General features: G+C 53.0%; 4 protein-coding genes across 4 annotated transcripts; 1 reads left to right on the top strand and 3 right to left on the bottom strand.

Moving 5' to 3' along the window:
- Positions 1 to 284: 284 nt before the first annotated feature.
- HMPREF1120_06770 (uncharacterized protein) lies at positions 285 to 5,119 on the bottom strand (the record flags this gene model as incomplete). The annotated part of the gene is made up of 2 exons (XM_009160980.1): positions 285 to 725; positions 809 to 5,119. The coding sequence occupies 2 exons, from the start codon at positions 5,117 to 5,119 to the stop codon at positions 285 to 287; spliced, it is 4,752 nt and encodes a 1,583-aa protein (XP_009159228.1).
- Positions 5,120 to 5,698: 579 nt separating this feature from the next.
- Positions 5,699 to 8,134, bottom strand: HMPREF1120_06769 (phosphoketolase; the record flags this gene model as incomplete). The annotated part of the gene is made up of 1 exon (XM_009160979.1): positions 5,699 to 8,134. The coding sequence occupies one exon, from the start codon at positions 8,132 to 8,134 to the stop codon at positions 5,699 to 5,701; it is 2,436 nt and encodes an 811-aa protein (XP_009159227.1).
- Positions 8,135 to 8,340: 206 nt separating this feature from the next.
- Positions 8,341 to 13,230, top strand: HMPREF1120_06768 (uncharacterized protein). The gene has a single exon (XM_009160978.1). The coding sequence runs from the start codon at positions 10,815 to 10,817 to the stop codon at positions 11,955 to 11,957; it is 1,143 nt and encodes a 380-aa protein (XP_009159226.1). The 5' UTR covers positions 8,341 to 10,814; the 3' UTR covers positions 11,958 to 13,230.
- Positions 12,130 to 13,830, bottom strand: HMPREF1120_06767 (cholinesterase; the record flags this gene model as incomplete). The annotated part of the gene is made up of 2 exons (XM_009160977.1): positions 12,130 to 13,551; positions 13,603 to 13,830. The coding sequence occupies 2 exons, from the start codon at positions 13,828 to 13,830 to the stop codon at positions 12,130 to 12,132; spliced, it is 1,650 nt and encodes a 549-aa protein (XP_009159225.1).
- Between the last annotated feature and the right edge of the window lie 613 nt (positions 13,831 to 14,443).

Below are 14,443 nucleotides of genomic sequence, written 5' to 3'. Positions count from 1 at the left end.
GTAAAGAGGACTATAAATCCATCGAAAATCAGAATAAACCGACAAGAATAATTAAGTGTTCTGTCGCTTGAGAACCAGATAAATATAAATGATGCACGGTATAGTACACTACAGGAACTATAGGTAGGTACCTGGCTGGTTTCTTGATTTAATCAATCATCGATTCAAGTCATTAATGTAATCCCTTGCCGCCGACCTCGATGTCTCTGCCATGCATCGCACCAGAAAGGCGATCCGTCCGTCCCCAGCACTCATGAAACTAGTAACAAAACTGCCATTGTCAATCATTGTAATTGACTATCCAACTCCAGCTGCAATTGGTCTTGCAAGTCCAACTCCTCTTGTTCAAGGTCTTGCTGTTCATGTTGTTGCTCATGTTCCTGTTTGAGTTCGTGTTCGCGTTGCTGTTGTCGCCGCCGTTCTTGCTCATGCTGTTGCTGTTGTCGTTCTCGCTCTCGTTCACGACGCGCTTCTTGTTCTTCAAGTGCTTGTTGTTGCTGCTGCGGCTGCTCCCGTTGTTGTTGTTGGTGGCGTTGCTGCTGCTGTTGCTGCCGACTCATGGCAAGATAATCACGATTCTCGACCGTAACACTCTTCGTCATATGGTTGACCTTATAAATCCCCCCCAGCCGTTCCGCCAATTCAAACATGTTATTCCGGAGCGATATCACAATAAACTGCGCATTCTTGGTCCGTTCCTTGATATATCCTGCCACGATGGAGACCTACCATTACACATACACGTCAGTAACTTTCCACATGATTATCGACAACGCAGCAAACAGAGTACTGAGTTAGTCAAACTTACATTCCGGAAATCCAACGCGGCATCAATCTCGTCCATGACATACAACGGCGTGGGCCGGTAAACATGCAGCGCAAACACCAGCGCCAAGGAACTCAACGTCTTTTCGCCGCCGGACAAATTGCCAATGTTCTTCCAGCTCTTCTTGGGCGGCATGACGGAGAACAGAATCCCTTCGGAAAACGGATCCAGACTGTCGACCAGCTCGAGTTCGGCGTTGCCTCCCAGCGTGATCAGCTGGTACATTGATTTCAAATGGGAGGAGATCGTGGTGAAGCCCGTCATGAACTGCGTGAGACGAAGGTTACGAAGATCCGTGAGACGGGTTTTGGCGGCGTCGCGCGTCTTGACTGCGCTTTTGAGGTCGGAGGTTCGACTGGCCACTTCCTCGCACCGCCGACGATATTCGGCTATCACGGAAATGTCGATACTCGAGGCGTTCGAGACTTTTTCTTCCAATGCCGCAATCGATGCCACGAGGTGGTCTTTGGATTTGTCTAGGAGTTCGTCACGGGTGAACATTTGCAGTTGGCGTCGTGCCCGTCTTACTTCCGAGGCTGGCTCGTGCTCGGTCTGTTCAACTTGCTGCTGCTGCTCTTCCTCGTCGACGTCCATTGCGTCGGGATCTTCCTGTGCAATGTCTGTCATTTCCGCATCTTCATCTTCGTTGGACTGTTGCTGCTGCTGTTGTTGTTCTTGTTCTTGCTCGGATGAGGTTTGTTCATCTTGCCCCTCGGTGATGCCCTCCAAGTCGGCGATATCATGCAAGGCCAGCTTGGACAACTTCTCGGCCCAGTAACGGCTCTTTTTGTTATTGTCTGCCAAAATTTTCTGGTGTTCTTCGAGTTTGTTCTTCATCTCGATTTCAATGGCCCTGGTCGAGTTCAATTCCGAGGTTTGAGTGTCGAGGTCTTTCTTCAACGCGGCAAGCTCTTCTTTCATCGACTCTTGTTCTTCTTGAACCTGGTCTGCCTTGGCTCCCAGTTCTCCAGCACCGGATTCATGTCTCTCGAGGTCTTCTTCCAGTCGTTCAGCATCCTTAGCCAGTGATTCAAGCTCCTTTTCCGCGTCGGCCTTTGCCTTTTCATTCTTGATCTTCAGCTTTTCGTTCTTCGTCCGGGCCACCTCGGCATTCGATATGTCGTCGTTCAACATGTCGATTCTCTCTTTCAAGCCGTCGACTCTCGCCTTCTGACTACGGAGCTGGATACCGCCGACTTCCATGATCTTGTCTTGTAGAGCCTGGATCTCAGCTTCCAAAGTGGCCGTCTCGGAGTGCAACTCGTCAAGCTCCTTGTTTATGACGGCGATCTGCTTCTCCAAAGCTTTGATCTGGAAATCGTCCGCAGAAGAGGTCTTGAGTTCCGCAATAAGATCCTGGACACGTTTCTGGGCGTCGGCGAGGTTCCTTGTGCACGTCTCCACTTCCAGGTTGATTTTCTGAATGACTGTCTCTAGCCTTGGGATCTCTTCCTGCTTTTCTCGGAGGCTGGCTTCGAGTTCCCTCTGTCTACCTTGAAAGGCTTCAAACTGTCTCTCCAGCTGATCTCGTTCACCTTCGAGCTGCTGGACTTGTTCCTTGCTGGTGTCGGAGGACAGTTTCGACGACATTGCACCTCGAGCAACGCGCGTGCCGCCACCGCTCATTGTACCAGACACATCGATCAGCTGGCCGTCCAGAGTAACTACGCGCCACCTTTTAGCCCCATATGCAATACGATTGGCCTGTTCCAGATCTTTTGCAACCAACGTGTTCTGCATGATGCTATAAAAGGCAGGCGCAAACCGTTGGTCTTTAGGCTTGATCAGGTCAAAAAGTCGAGGCACATTTTCCGGTGTTTGGATAGGAGAAAGATCTCGCTTTGCCAATTTGTCCAGCAAGATAAAGTTGGCGCGTCCAAGGTTGTTTTTGCGCAAGTATTCGATGCATTGCTGACCGACCTCGACGTTGTCGACCACCATATTCTCCAATGCCGGACAAGCAGTCGAGATGGCCACATCGTACCTCTCGTCAATCGTACCCAGATTCCCCAGCCGTCCATGAAAACCGTCGATTCGACCCGAATCTTTGAGCCGCAAAAGTCCCTTGAGCACATTGCTCTGATTTTGGCTGCTCGCCAGACTGGCGCGTGCCTCATCTGCCTTTTGGCGAGCCGAGGAAATCTGGGCACGCACGTCAGGTTCGCTGGCTGCGAGTTTCTGAAGCGCGTCTTGGATCTTTCTCACATCCTTTTCCAGTCGAGCCTTTTCATACTTGCGCTGTTCGATTTCCTGCAGCTTTTCCTCTCTGTTGGCTTCGATGCTCTCGATTTTTGCGTTGCCCTGGTCGATGGCCTTTTGGCCACTGGTAGCCTTTTCTTTGAGAATGTCGAGTTCCGACTGTGCAACGGCAATGGCGGACTGTTTCTGGTTTATTTTTGCATTCCACGGCTCCAGCGATTTCTGTTTGGCCGCTATCTGGTCGGACAAGCCCTGAGTTTTTCCTTTCAGGTTTTCTCGGATCACTGCAAGTTCTTGTTCCTCGCGCTGCATTTCTTTCTCGAGCTCTGCCACCTCGGCACTCTTGCGTTGAATATCGTCTGTATATTTCTCCACCAGGCTCTGCGCCTCCGAAGCAGTCAATCGACTCGATTGGGCGACCTTTTCGGCCTTCTTTTGTTTGCCGGTGATGAATTTGCGTTTCTCCTCGAACTTGACGTTCTCTTTGTCGTACTTTGCCAATTCCTTTGCGAACTCCTGCGCTTGTTTCTGGATGCTTTCATACTGCTTGACGGCTTTGCTGTAAGCCTTCTCCAGCTGCTGGATCGTATCTTCGCTTCCGGCGTGCTTTTCCAGTTCCGCACTGAGCTGCTGTTGTATTTCTTCGATGGCCTCCTCAGTGACTTTGGCATTATCCTCGCATTCGGCAATATAAATCTGATACAATGCCGATTGTTTTTCTGCCAGCTCATTTTCATCACGAATGAAAGCTAGCGCTTTGTTCTTTTTGTCTTCGAGGCTGTTCTTCTCCTTCTCCACATGTTGGACTCTCCCCTGTTTCTCGATGCAAACTTCGTTCAGGCTTTCCAGCTCGACGGCAGCTTCTTCGATAGGAGTTTTATATTTGGACGTCCCGATGATGTCTTCCAGATACTCCAAGAGACCATCGTCATGCTCGTTGGCGGCTTTTGGTTTCATCTGAGCGATCGACTCGACTTCACCCTGTAGAATAAGGAAGCGTTTGTGGTCCAGATCGATTCCCTTTTCTTTTAGAAGCGTGGTCACCGTAGTAAAGTTGGTGGTGCGGCCGTTCAGATAATAATTGCTGGAATTGTTCTTGAACGCCTTCCTTGAAACCACCAAGTCCGAACCAGGCACGACTTCATGCTTGCCGCCCGGCAAGTCGACAATTTCCTGGAAATAGACTTCGACCTCGCAGTAGTCGAGGTCTGGATGTTGGGCCGAGTTGTGGATCAGGGCGGAGATCTTGCCCTGTCTCATCTTGCTTGCACGGAATCCAAACACGAACAGCAGCGAGTCGATGACATTGGATTTGCCGGACCCGTTGGGCCCGACGACGGCGGAAAAGGAGGCATGGAACGGTCCAACCACCTGTCTACCGGCGTAACTCTTGAAGTTATTCATCACCAGTTGCCGGATGACCATGCGTGATTTGGGGCCTGTTGGCTCTTCCACCACGGCCGGCGCGGCTTGTGCTTGTGCTCTTGCTCGGATGACAATGTCCATCGGTTTTTCTAACGGCGCAACCATCATCGGGCGCGCCGAGTCCTTTAAGTCTAACTGTTGCGGCCGCACCGCACTCTGGTTCAGGGCTTTGGTGGTGATGTCTTTCAGGGGTGTCGATGTACTAGATCGATTCTGCTCCAGGAGTTCGGTCGCATTCGCATTCGTCATGGCAGGTAGCGGAGGCACGGGCGGTGTTGCCGATGACCTGCGCCCTCCTCTTCGAGGAGCGCCAGTGGTACTCTTGCGCTGCTTGCGCGGCGATGGACTCTTTGTGGGCGAAGACGGCGGTTCACTGGGCGCCATGGTTTGTTCTGGATCAAATATCTGAGAGGGTTCGATGTTTTCGCCCGTCTTGACCTTTCGCTGTCGTGTTGTGGACTTCCTGGGCGTCGCGCTGCCCACTGTCCCCATCGTTTGTCGCCTGGCAGTAGATTTCCGCGGGCTTCGTTTGGGAGCCGGAGTAAATTCTTCGTCGTTATCGTTCTCTTCTTCTTTGACCAGGCTCAGTTCGTCGTCGGAATCATCCTCGACCACGAATGTCTTGCGCGCCGCGCGCCGCGAGGGCCGCACTGGCGATCCGGATGCCATGTCTGTTCACAATATAGGAGGCGCCGGATTCGAACCGTCCGTCTGCCACCGTGAAATGGCCGTGCCGATTTTATCGTTTCTGGACTATTCAAACCAAACCCTACATTCAAATGCGGAACGTTGAAGAGATCACTTGTCCGTCGTAGTATGTATTTGTTGATGGTGACTGAAGCAGTTTAGCGTGCCGAGGGTAATTAGTGCCACCAGTACCAATATGGTTAGACCTAGTTTTGGCCGATGAGGGCGTCCCGCCGCTTCAAGCTGAAAACCACTCCAGTTATATCACCGCACTGCTGCGCCTTGAAAGGTACATCAAAATCGCCTCCATAGGTAAGTACCTGGTATGCAGTGATACGGAAGAAGGGAAGAACACGCTGTTTGGCCTAATTTCATGGATAAAACCATTTCAAGAGCATGACTCTTTCACGGTACAATTCATTCCATTACATGGCTACCAAGCTCTATCACAAACCAGCCGTACTGTATACTGGTAGTGGCAGACCAGCATGTTTTCCCGCCATCACAGGCTGTGCACACCTGGCAAAAGTTACCCACCAGCACACTCTTGGTCAGGTCCGTCTAGTAAGGCCAGACCCATTTGCGGATGTATTCAGGGTCAATACCCTCGTGGAAAGCCTCATTCTTGCACTTAATCTGCTCGTTCAGGAGTTTTTCACGTGCCCATGCACCCTTGTTGCCCAGCTTGGGCATCCGATCAATGGCATCCATGGCAAGAGAGAATCGATCGGTCTTATTGCGGATGGCCAACTCCAGAGGAGTATCAATGTTACCCTTCTCGTTGTATCCTCGGACGTGCAAGTTGTGCTGACCCTTGCGGCGGTAAGTCAAGCGGTGGATGAGCCATGGGTAAGAGTGGAAGTTGAAGATGACTGGCTTGTCATCGGTGAACAGCGAGGTAAACTCGCCATCGCTCATACCGTGAGGATGCTCACCGTGAGGGATCAGTCGGAACAGGTCGACCACGTTGACGAAACGGATCTTCAATTCGGGGATGTATTCACGTAGCAGAGCAGTGGCAGCAAGCGATTCCATGGTCGGCACGTCACCACACGAGGCCATGACCAGGTCCGGCTCTTCGCCTTGGTCGTTGGAGGCCCAGTCCCAGATGCCAGCACCCTTGGTGCAGTGCTCAATGGCGGCTTCCATGTCGAGATATTGCAGATGGTTTTGCTTGTCGGCAACAACGACATTGACGTAGTTGCTGCTTCGCAGGCAGTGGTCCATGGTGGACAAGAGACAATTGCCATCAGGAGGCAGGTAGATGCGGACCACTTCGGGAGACTTGTTGGCCACCACATCGAGGAAACCGGGATCTTGATGGGTGAAGCCGTTGTGGTCTTGACGCCAGACCGTCGCCGTCAACAGGATGTTGAGCGAGGCAACCTTGGCACGCCATTCGACCTCAAGGCACTTCTCAATCCACTTGCAGTGTTGGTTCACCATGGAATCGATAATGTGGATGAAAGGTTCGTAGCTGTTTAACAGTCCATGACGACCAGACAGCACGTAGCCTTCCAGCCAACCCTCAACCGTGTGCTCGCTGAGCATTTCCATCACGCGACCTTCGTAGGCCAAGTTGCCGCCATCCTTGTCTTCCTCAAAGTATTCACCGAGCCAGACCTTCTTTCCAGCCTTGTAGATGGCACCGAGTTTGTTCGACTCGGTCTCATCGGGGCCAAAGAGACGGAAATTGGTCTGGTTCTTCTCGATGACATCACGCAGGAACAGGGCCATGTTGGACATGCTGGGCGCTTCGGTAGTACCGCCTCTGGGGACGTCGATCTTGTAGTCCCGGAAATCGGGCAAATGGAGGGGCTTCTTGATCAATCCGCCGTTGGCGACCGGGTTGGCGCTCATGCGGCGGTTGCCTTCAGGAGCCAGCTTCCGGAGTTCTGGACTGAACTTGCCATCTTCCCCAAAGTATTTCTCGGGAGTGTAGCTCTTCATCCAGTCTTCCAACAACTTGAGATGTTCGGGATTGCTGGCGACATCTGCCACCGGGATCTGATGAGACCTCCAGAAGCCTTCCAGGTAGTGGCCGTCGACGGTGCGGGGGCCAGTCCATCCCTTGGGGCTTCGCAGGACAATCATGGGCCATCGGGGGCGGAAAGCTTTGCCGGATTCACGGGCTTTCTTCTGGTATGCTCGAATCTCGGTCACACACTTCTCGAGCGTGGCAGCCATGGCATGGTGCATGGAGATGGGGTCGCTTCCTTCGACAAAGTATGGAGTCCAGCCGTAGCCGACAAAGAGAGCCTCCAATTCTTTGTGACTAACACGGGCGAGGACAGTAGGGTTGTTAATCTTGTAGCCGTTCAGATGCAGAACCGGGAGGACTGCACCGTCGGTGATCGGGTTGAGGAATTTGGTGCTGTGCCAGCTGGTTGCGAGTGGGCCGGTCTCAGACTCACCATCACCAACCATGGTCACTGCAATCAGATCTGGGTGGTCGAAGACGGCGCCGAACGCATGTGAGATAGAGTAACCCAGCTCTCCACCCTCGTGCAAACTGCCTGGGGTCTCGGGGGTGGCATGACTGCCAATGCCTCCAGGAAATGAGAACTGCTTGAAGAACTTGCGGAGGCCATCCTCGTCCTCCGACTTGTCTGGGTAGACCTCGCTGTAGACACCTTCCAGATACGACTGGGAAATGACCGCAGGAGCGCCGTGTCCTGGGCCGGAGATGAAGAGGGCGTCCAGATCATACTTCTTGATCAGCCGGTTCATGTGCACGTATGTGAAGATCTGGCCAGCATCCGAACCCCAATGCCCGAGCAGACGGGCTTTCAGGTGTTCGACTTTCAATGGCTCTTTGAGAAGCGGGTTTCGTCGGAGGTACAGCATACCCAAGCACAGGTACAAACTGGCCCGCATGTAGTCGTCGATTTGTTTGACCTCCTCATCGCTAATGACCGTCTCTTGGACAGTGGCCCGGGCCTTTCCGTAGGGCGAGATGCTCTCAACGGAGAGGTCGGCATCGGCTGCGGGAGCCATGGTGACGGATCTGGGCAACGACAAGAGATGGCTCGGGTAGACGGTCGATGGAGGAGACTGTTTGGTTTGTATGGAGGGATGTTAGAGTAGAAGGAGGAAATATATGCAGGGCGGGAGATGAGGGAGAGGGAGTCAGTGACGAAAGAGCAAGAACTATATACTGTCGAATACGAGTAGCTCAAGTCAAGGTACTCTGGCTACTCTGGCCGTCCGCTGTGCCTGAGCGACATCAGCGCCGGACAGCAACTACGCAAGATAGTTTCACTATTGCTCTCATTGCTGACTAGTGATGTTGACTTCAAACCACGCTCTCCACAGGTCCAACCTAGCCACTACCACGGACGGAGCCTGTTACGTCGACAGAAGCACGGCATGGGCCGTCTGCCACTCGTTATCGCAGCCATCGCCCATCAGTGAAAATCACTATCATCATGATCCGACCGCGGCGAACCCTGCCCAGAGCCACCAAGTGCTAGTCCAGAGGCCAGTCCAGCCTGCGGCCCAACAAGTTACCGATACACTGTACGTACCTCCGGTTGGTAGCAGTGTAGCAACCGGCTAGCTTCTTTTTTGGCATCGGTCTGGCATGGGCCCGGGCATCGCTTCTCCGGTCGAGCTTTACCGCCAGAGGAGAGCCTGAATGCACGTGGCGCAAGAGCAGAGGACGGGAGACAAAGATCCGTGAAGCCCGCATCGTCAGGCTGAACTGTTGAGGCCGGGGAAACAGCTCATACTTGTGTATAGAGGAGGGGACTTGGGTGGGAATTGGGACCACTTAGGAAGAGGGTTGCTGGGGATCAGCTTGTGAGCTCTCGAGGGAGCTTCAAGTTCAGGGAGCTCCTGTGGAGCTTGGACCACCGACGGATAGCTGGTACATGGGTGCGGCGGAGGCCCCGGTCGGATTTGAGGACGCCGACTCGATCGGTTCTATCGTAATGCCAGAGTCTGATAAAATGGAGGACCTGACAGACGCTCAGGTGCATGATTGGGTGACTGGGTCAGGAGACGTCGGCAGGGGAAAAAGAGGCGAGCGATGGATGAAGCATGTGAGAATTCGGAGACACGATTCGCTGATGGGTTTGCAAAGTGGTCTGAGGATGAGCCGATATACAGCTGGATGCGGAAAAGCGCTGCACCAGCCACTGCCGAAGAAATCCGGATCCAGGATGACAGACTATCATAGTGCTATACTATGTACAACCAGTTCCTAGCACAAGCACAAGGTTTGCATAAGCTACCGCCCAGGGAGAATTCCGGCCACTCTCCCAGGGATTGTACTTCCAGCGTCGCACCGCAATAATGTGCTAGCTGCTACTGTAGCTGTCCCGGCACCACTCGCCACGGAGAGAGTTATTTTAATACTGCTCCAGTACGACTGTAACTGTCAGATACAACATCTGGAGATCCAGATCTAGATCTACAAGTCGGCGGTGTCGGCTTCTTTTCTGGATGTGTGTTGATGACCACGATATTTATTATTTCAAGAGCTTCCATCTCAGAGTTTGGTCCAGTTGTATGCCATCGTGGTGTCATTCCACCTAACAGTCTTTGAGAAGCTCACCTGTCTTTCCATGTTTACGTACGTTCCCTGCCTCGGTTTCTGTGGTACAGTGTATGGTCTCTTCTGATTCCTGTCACCGGATCTACCAAGCCTGGCTGTATCCGCCATCACGGTAAGATCTATCAGTCAGCGAGTGAGTGGCCGGATACAGACGTTCACAGGGCATACCGCTTGCAATCATAGCGTTCTCACTGTCCCAAATCCCTCATGTAGCTGGAACAGCCATTGGTGAATGGCATGTGAAGAGCCACCAAAATATCATGAGATCAATCAAGGTCCCAGCATCATGGTTGACGGTCTACCAAAGTCTACCCCCGGATTTCGAAGTCCGCATGTCCCATATTCTGTAGTAGTGGCAGTCCGTCCCGCTGTATCTGAGCACATCAGCCTAATAATGCGTAGGTAACCAGGGGCTTTGCAATTGCAGCCACTGTGCCTCGTCCTCAACATCGACAGGATGCCTTCCAACAGATGGATGGTGTTATGCGTTGTGCCCTTTCATGCTTGCTACGTCCCTTGCTGGAGAGAGGGGGTAGCAGCGTGCCAGTCAGAAGCCCGAGGCGGCCTTAGGCTTGGTGACAAATTGAAGGTATGAGCAGATTGGGAAGGATAAATGATGCGTAGGTCGTTTCTCAATGTGGGACCAGTGGGTGTCGTTGTAGACGCGCACTGCAGTGGTTGTCTAGTGGTAAGTCGGTTCCTCTCCCTCTCCGTGACCCAAACGGGAAAAGAACCATATCAGTGTTCAGCAGAACTCGAAGATGCTGCGGGGTTGAACTCTTGCGACCGTTGTTGATAAGGCGTCAAGACACAAGATATTGTGCAGATGCTTCATCTAACCTGTTCGTCTCAAAGGACCACAGCCGGCTAGTAGTAGTATCGAACTAACGTACACGCTGCATGGGACCTAGGTAGGGAGGTAGTCCTATCCCGTCTTATCGAGCCAATGCCAGTGGTAAGTGTACACCCCCGCGTATCAGGCAGATAACTTCTGCCAGTGTACCTACCTAAGGTACATCTCACTGCATCTGACTTCTCACGCTGAGAACACCTCTCTCTCACGACGGAGGACGTTCTGCTTTCTTCTGCCGCGAGAGCTCTTCCAGATCTGGCTCCAAGATGTCCGCCACGGCAGCGGTGACCACCACCACCACCACCACCACCACCACCACCACCATCACCACCATCCCTTCCTCCGCCGCCTTGTCTGAGTCTCAATACTATGGCAAGCTGCGCTTCATTCCCCGCGGACAGACGCCAACTGCGTCGCCGCACAATTTCCACCTGCCGGCAATGGCCGAGTTTAGTGACGTGCGTCTACAACCGCTCATCGACTTGCGTCCTGTGCCCACAGTGGCAGAACTGCCTACCGCCAAAGAAGGCACCGCCCAACTTTCCACCCATGGGTTCACCGCAGTGCGGCACCCGACAACGATGAACTCAGCCCCATATACTCGAGAGAGTTGGAAGAACCCCAGGCTTCTGAGGGAGCTATACGTGCCTGAGACGGAGGAGATGGTCAAGCAGATCACGGGCGCTAAGACTGTCATCACCGAGGCTCTGCTGTTGCGTAGCGCCGTGTGGTCGGAGGAAGACGCATTGGCAACTCATGCAGGACATGGGCAGAAGCAGGAAGAAACAGTGCCTCAAGACGAGGAGCTGGAGCTGGGCTTTCCGCAGTTCATCGGCTTCTCCCCCAAGAACGGCGGTGTCAGTCCCGCACCCAAAGTCCACCTGGACTACGCACCCAATGGTGCCCGGACACATTTGCGGAAATACCACCCGACGATGACAAAAGCGGCCAAGGACATCATCTCCGCCGAGGACAAGCTGCTTTCCGAGGGCAAGTCGTTGCCTGAGGAGTACGCAGCATCTGGATTGGGTCCGCGTTGGGCGTTGTATTCCATCTGGCGGCCATTGAAGCGGGTGGATCGAGACCCACTTGCATTAGGCGACGCCCGTACGTTTCTTGAGGATGATTATGTGCCGGTCATGATCAAGACGCCAAACCTGGGGATCCCTGGCGAGACTACCACCCACGACTCTGAGAGTTATCTTGCCCACTGGTCGCCAGGTCAGAAATGGCACTTCATATCCAAACAGGAGCCCGAAGAGGTCCTGGTCATAGGCCTGTTTGACTCTGATCGTGACAAAGACACCGTCGCCGCAGGAGGCACTCTTCACAGCAGCGTCGATTTACCAGATACCGGCAATGAGGAGCCGCGTGAAAGCATAGAGTTGAGATGTCTGGCGATCTGGTAACCACTCCTCTTAATAACCAAACAGGTGCTGCAGAGATGATCTTGCGGCAGGATTGTTGCAATGTAGCTGTTCCAGTCGATGTTGAAGCCAACTTCTTCAGTCGTGATCGTTGAGGTGAGCCCTAGAGCTGCCCTGCGCGTCCTTCCAGATGGTCCTCCAATGAGGCATAAGATCATTGTCGAATTTCAACACCAATCCCCCTAAAATATTGGCAGTGCGACCGTGTGTCTGCGCTGACCGTCTCCATCCCCGTTGTGTGAGGCTTATCGAAGAGCAATCGAGCCCAGTGTTCTTCTGTTCTGCTTAGAGCAAACTCCTCCCACACTGGTGCTCCATCAGCACGATGGACATTGGGATCTAGTGCTCTGACAAAGCTCGTCCAATAGCCTTGCATGACAGGAACGATCCAGGCATTCGACTTGCCCTCTCGATAACTTGCAGGCACCCCGCCTCGAACGTTCTCTGGGCCCCAGATGGCAGCAAGCTCCACAGTGTGCGGTACGCCCAGACCTTGTGCCACCTGTGTCGGATCTTCCACGTTGTACCGATAGTTCCAGTTTCCTTTTAATCCGTGCCGAGACAGGGTACTAGAAATGAAGAGGTTCGGACACATGTAGCGCAAATCACCGTATGCGTCAGAGACCTGTCGCCACCAGGAACCCGTGTTGGGGAAGTAAGGACCGTTATTCGGGTAGAGTTCACTGATTTGTTGCAAATGTTCGGCCGTCAGATGTGGGAACTGGTTGTGGAGGAAAGTCTCGGACTGTGAGCGACTGGATGTCTTGCGAGGGGTGAAAATTGTCCCACCATTAGTATCGTCTCCTGAGATGACAGGAACGCGAACAAATGACCCCGAGTCAAAGGCGTTATAGGTGAGGTTCCGGATGAAATCGTGATCGAGGACGGGGTTCCACATGAATATAGGGGGTTTATGGGCTCCAGGGTATGGAATATTATGGTTGTGGGCTTGGAGTTCGCCGGTGCTTTTCGAACGCAAGCAAGCCAGACTGTCGTCGTCGGTCTTGGTTGGTTGACTAGCACACCCGAGGCGTGCAGCGAGATTGTCGTACTGATACTGGCTCTCTTCGACCGTCAGCATTGGAGCAAAACTGACAGACTCGAGAGCAGCCCCAACAAACAGCCCATCATCCCGACCACCAAAAGCTGTGAGCTGTAGGGCAACTGAGGTAGCACCGGCAGAATCTCCTCCAAGCACGACATGTTCAGGATCACCACCAAATAGATGGATATACTTCCGTACCCATTCGAGTGCTTTCCTCTGGTCTTTCAGACCGTTGTTCAGACTTGCGCCAGCGGCATCTCGAATTTGACGACTGGCCAAAAAGCCATAAGGCCCAACCCGGTAATTGAAGGTTACGACCACAATTTGATGACCTGAAGCGGCGATCAAGCCCGGGCCATCGTAGTTTGCATTGGCATCATAGTTGAACCCGCCACCCTGAATGAAGAAGTAGACCGGAAGCTTTGATTCGACGGTTGTGTGAGACGGGGCGTAGACATCAATATAGAGACAGTCTTCTGATTCGGAGGGGTTTTTGGGACTGTCACCGGTACCTATACAGATATGGCCATGCTGGAAACCGGTTATTAAGAGCCACAACCGGCCAGACAAGTTATATCATACCTTGTCTGCTCTTTGTACACCATCAACGACTGGCGGATCCTGAGGAGCAGCAAACCTCAGATTGCCGACAGGGGGTGCGGCGTATCGCATTCCCAGCCATTGCGTGATGCCGTTGGATTGCTTCACTCCTTTATACGATGCATAATCAAGGTTTACTGTCTCTTTCGATGCAACAGCAGCCGCCAGTGAGAGGAGGAAGAGTAGAAAGAGCGCCATTGACAGCACCATGGTGCAAACAGTGAGCTGGCAAGGACGAGGCATGCCGGTTCTGTTTAAGAGTGCCATTCTTGTCATTGACCGGGGGGATCCCGGACCATTCCTGAGTGTGTATTGCTCATCGTGTCCGTTGACTAGTTACAAGCGAGCCCGTTATGAGGTCGACGCCTCAGATTTGGCGAGATTTCGACGCTGTGATTTCGTTATGGAGCTACTTTGGTCCTTCCAATGTCGTCGGCGCCGTCACAGAAACCGCGGGCCCTTTCCGCCCGATTGGTCGAACCGTAACAATAAGCGTCGATTCGTGCTTGTTGCGAAGTTCTTTGGCGTCTGCCTAGATTCCAATTTCTGCGTGGGATCTCAAGACCGTGGTGTATTCCTGGAATTCTACTGTTTGGATGCGAAGCACCGAGTCGATGGTTGTGTGGAGACCATGATTGGTTCTGGATTAGTCGATGCTTAGAGCCTCGAGGATCCGCAGGAACAGGAACTGCAACCGCCAAGTCGACTCGAGTCCAGCCTCATTGAGGCAAGTCAGCCAGATTGACGTGCCTGGTTGTCATGGCCCGATTGGTCGCCAGCGACCTGATATAGCACATGCAGCCAGTAAGGTAGTAACCGTTCA

This window comes from Exophiala dermatitidis (assembly GCF_000230625.1).
Source record: "Exophiala dermatitidis NIH/UT8656 unplaced genomic scaffold supercont1.5, whole genome shotgun sequence".
In the NCBI taxonomy this organism is placed as follows: Eukaryota; Fungi; Ascomycota; class Eurotiomycetes; order Chaetothyriales; family Herpotrichiellaceae; genus Exophiala; species Exophiala dermatitidis.
Note: the sequence above shows the minus strand (reverse complement) of the source record. Positions and strands in the feature narration are given on the sequence as shown.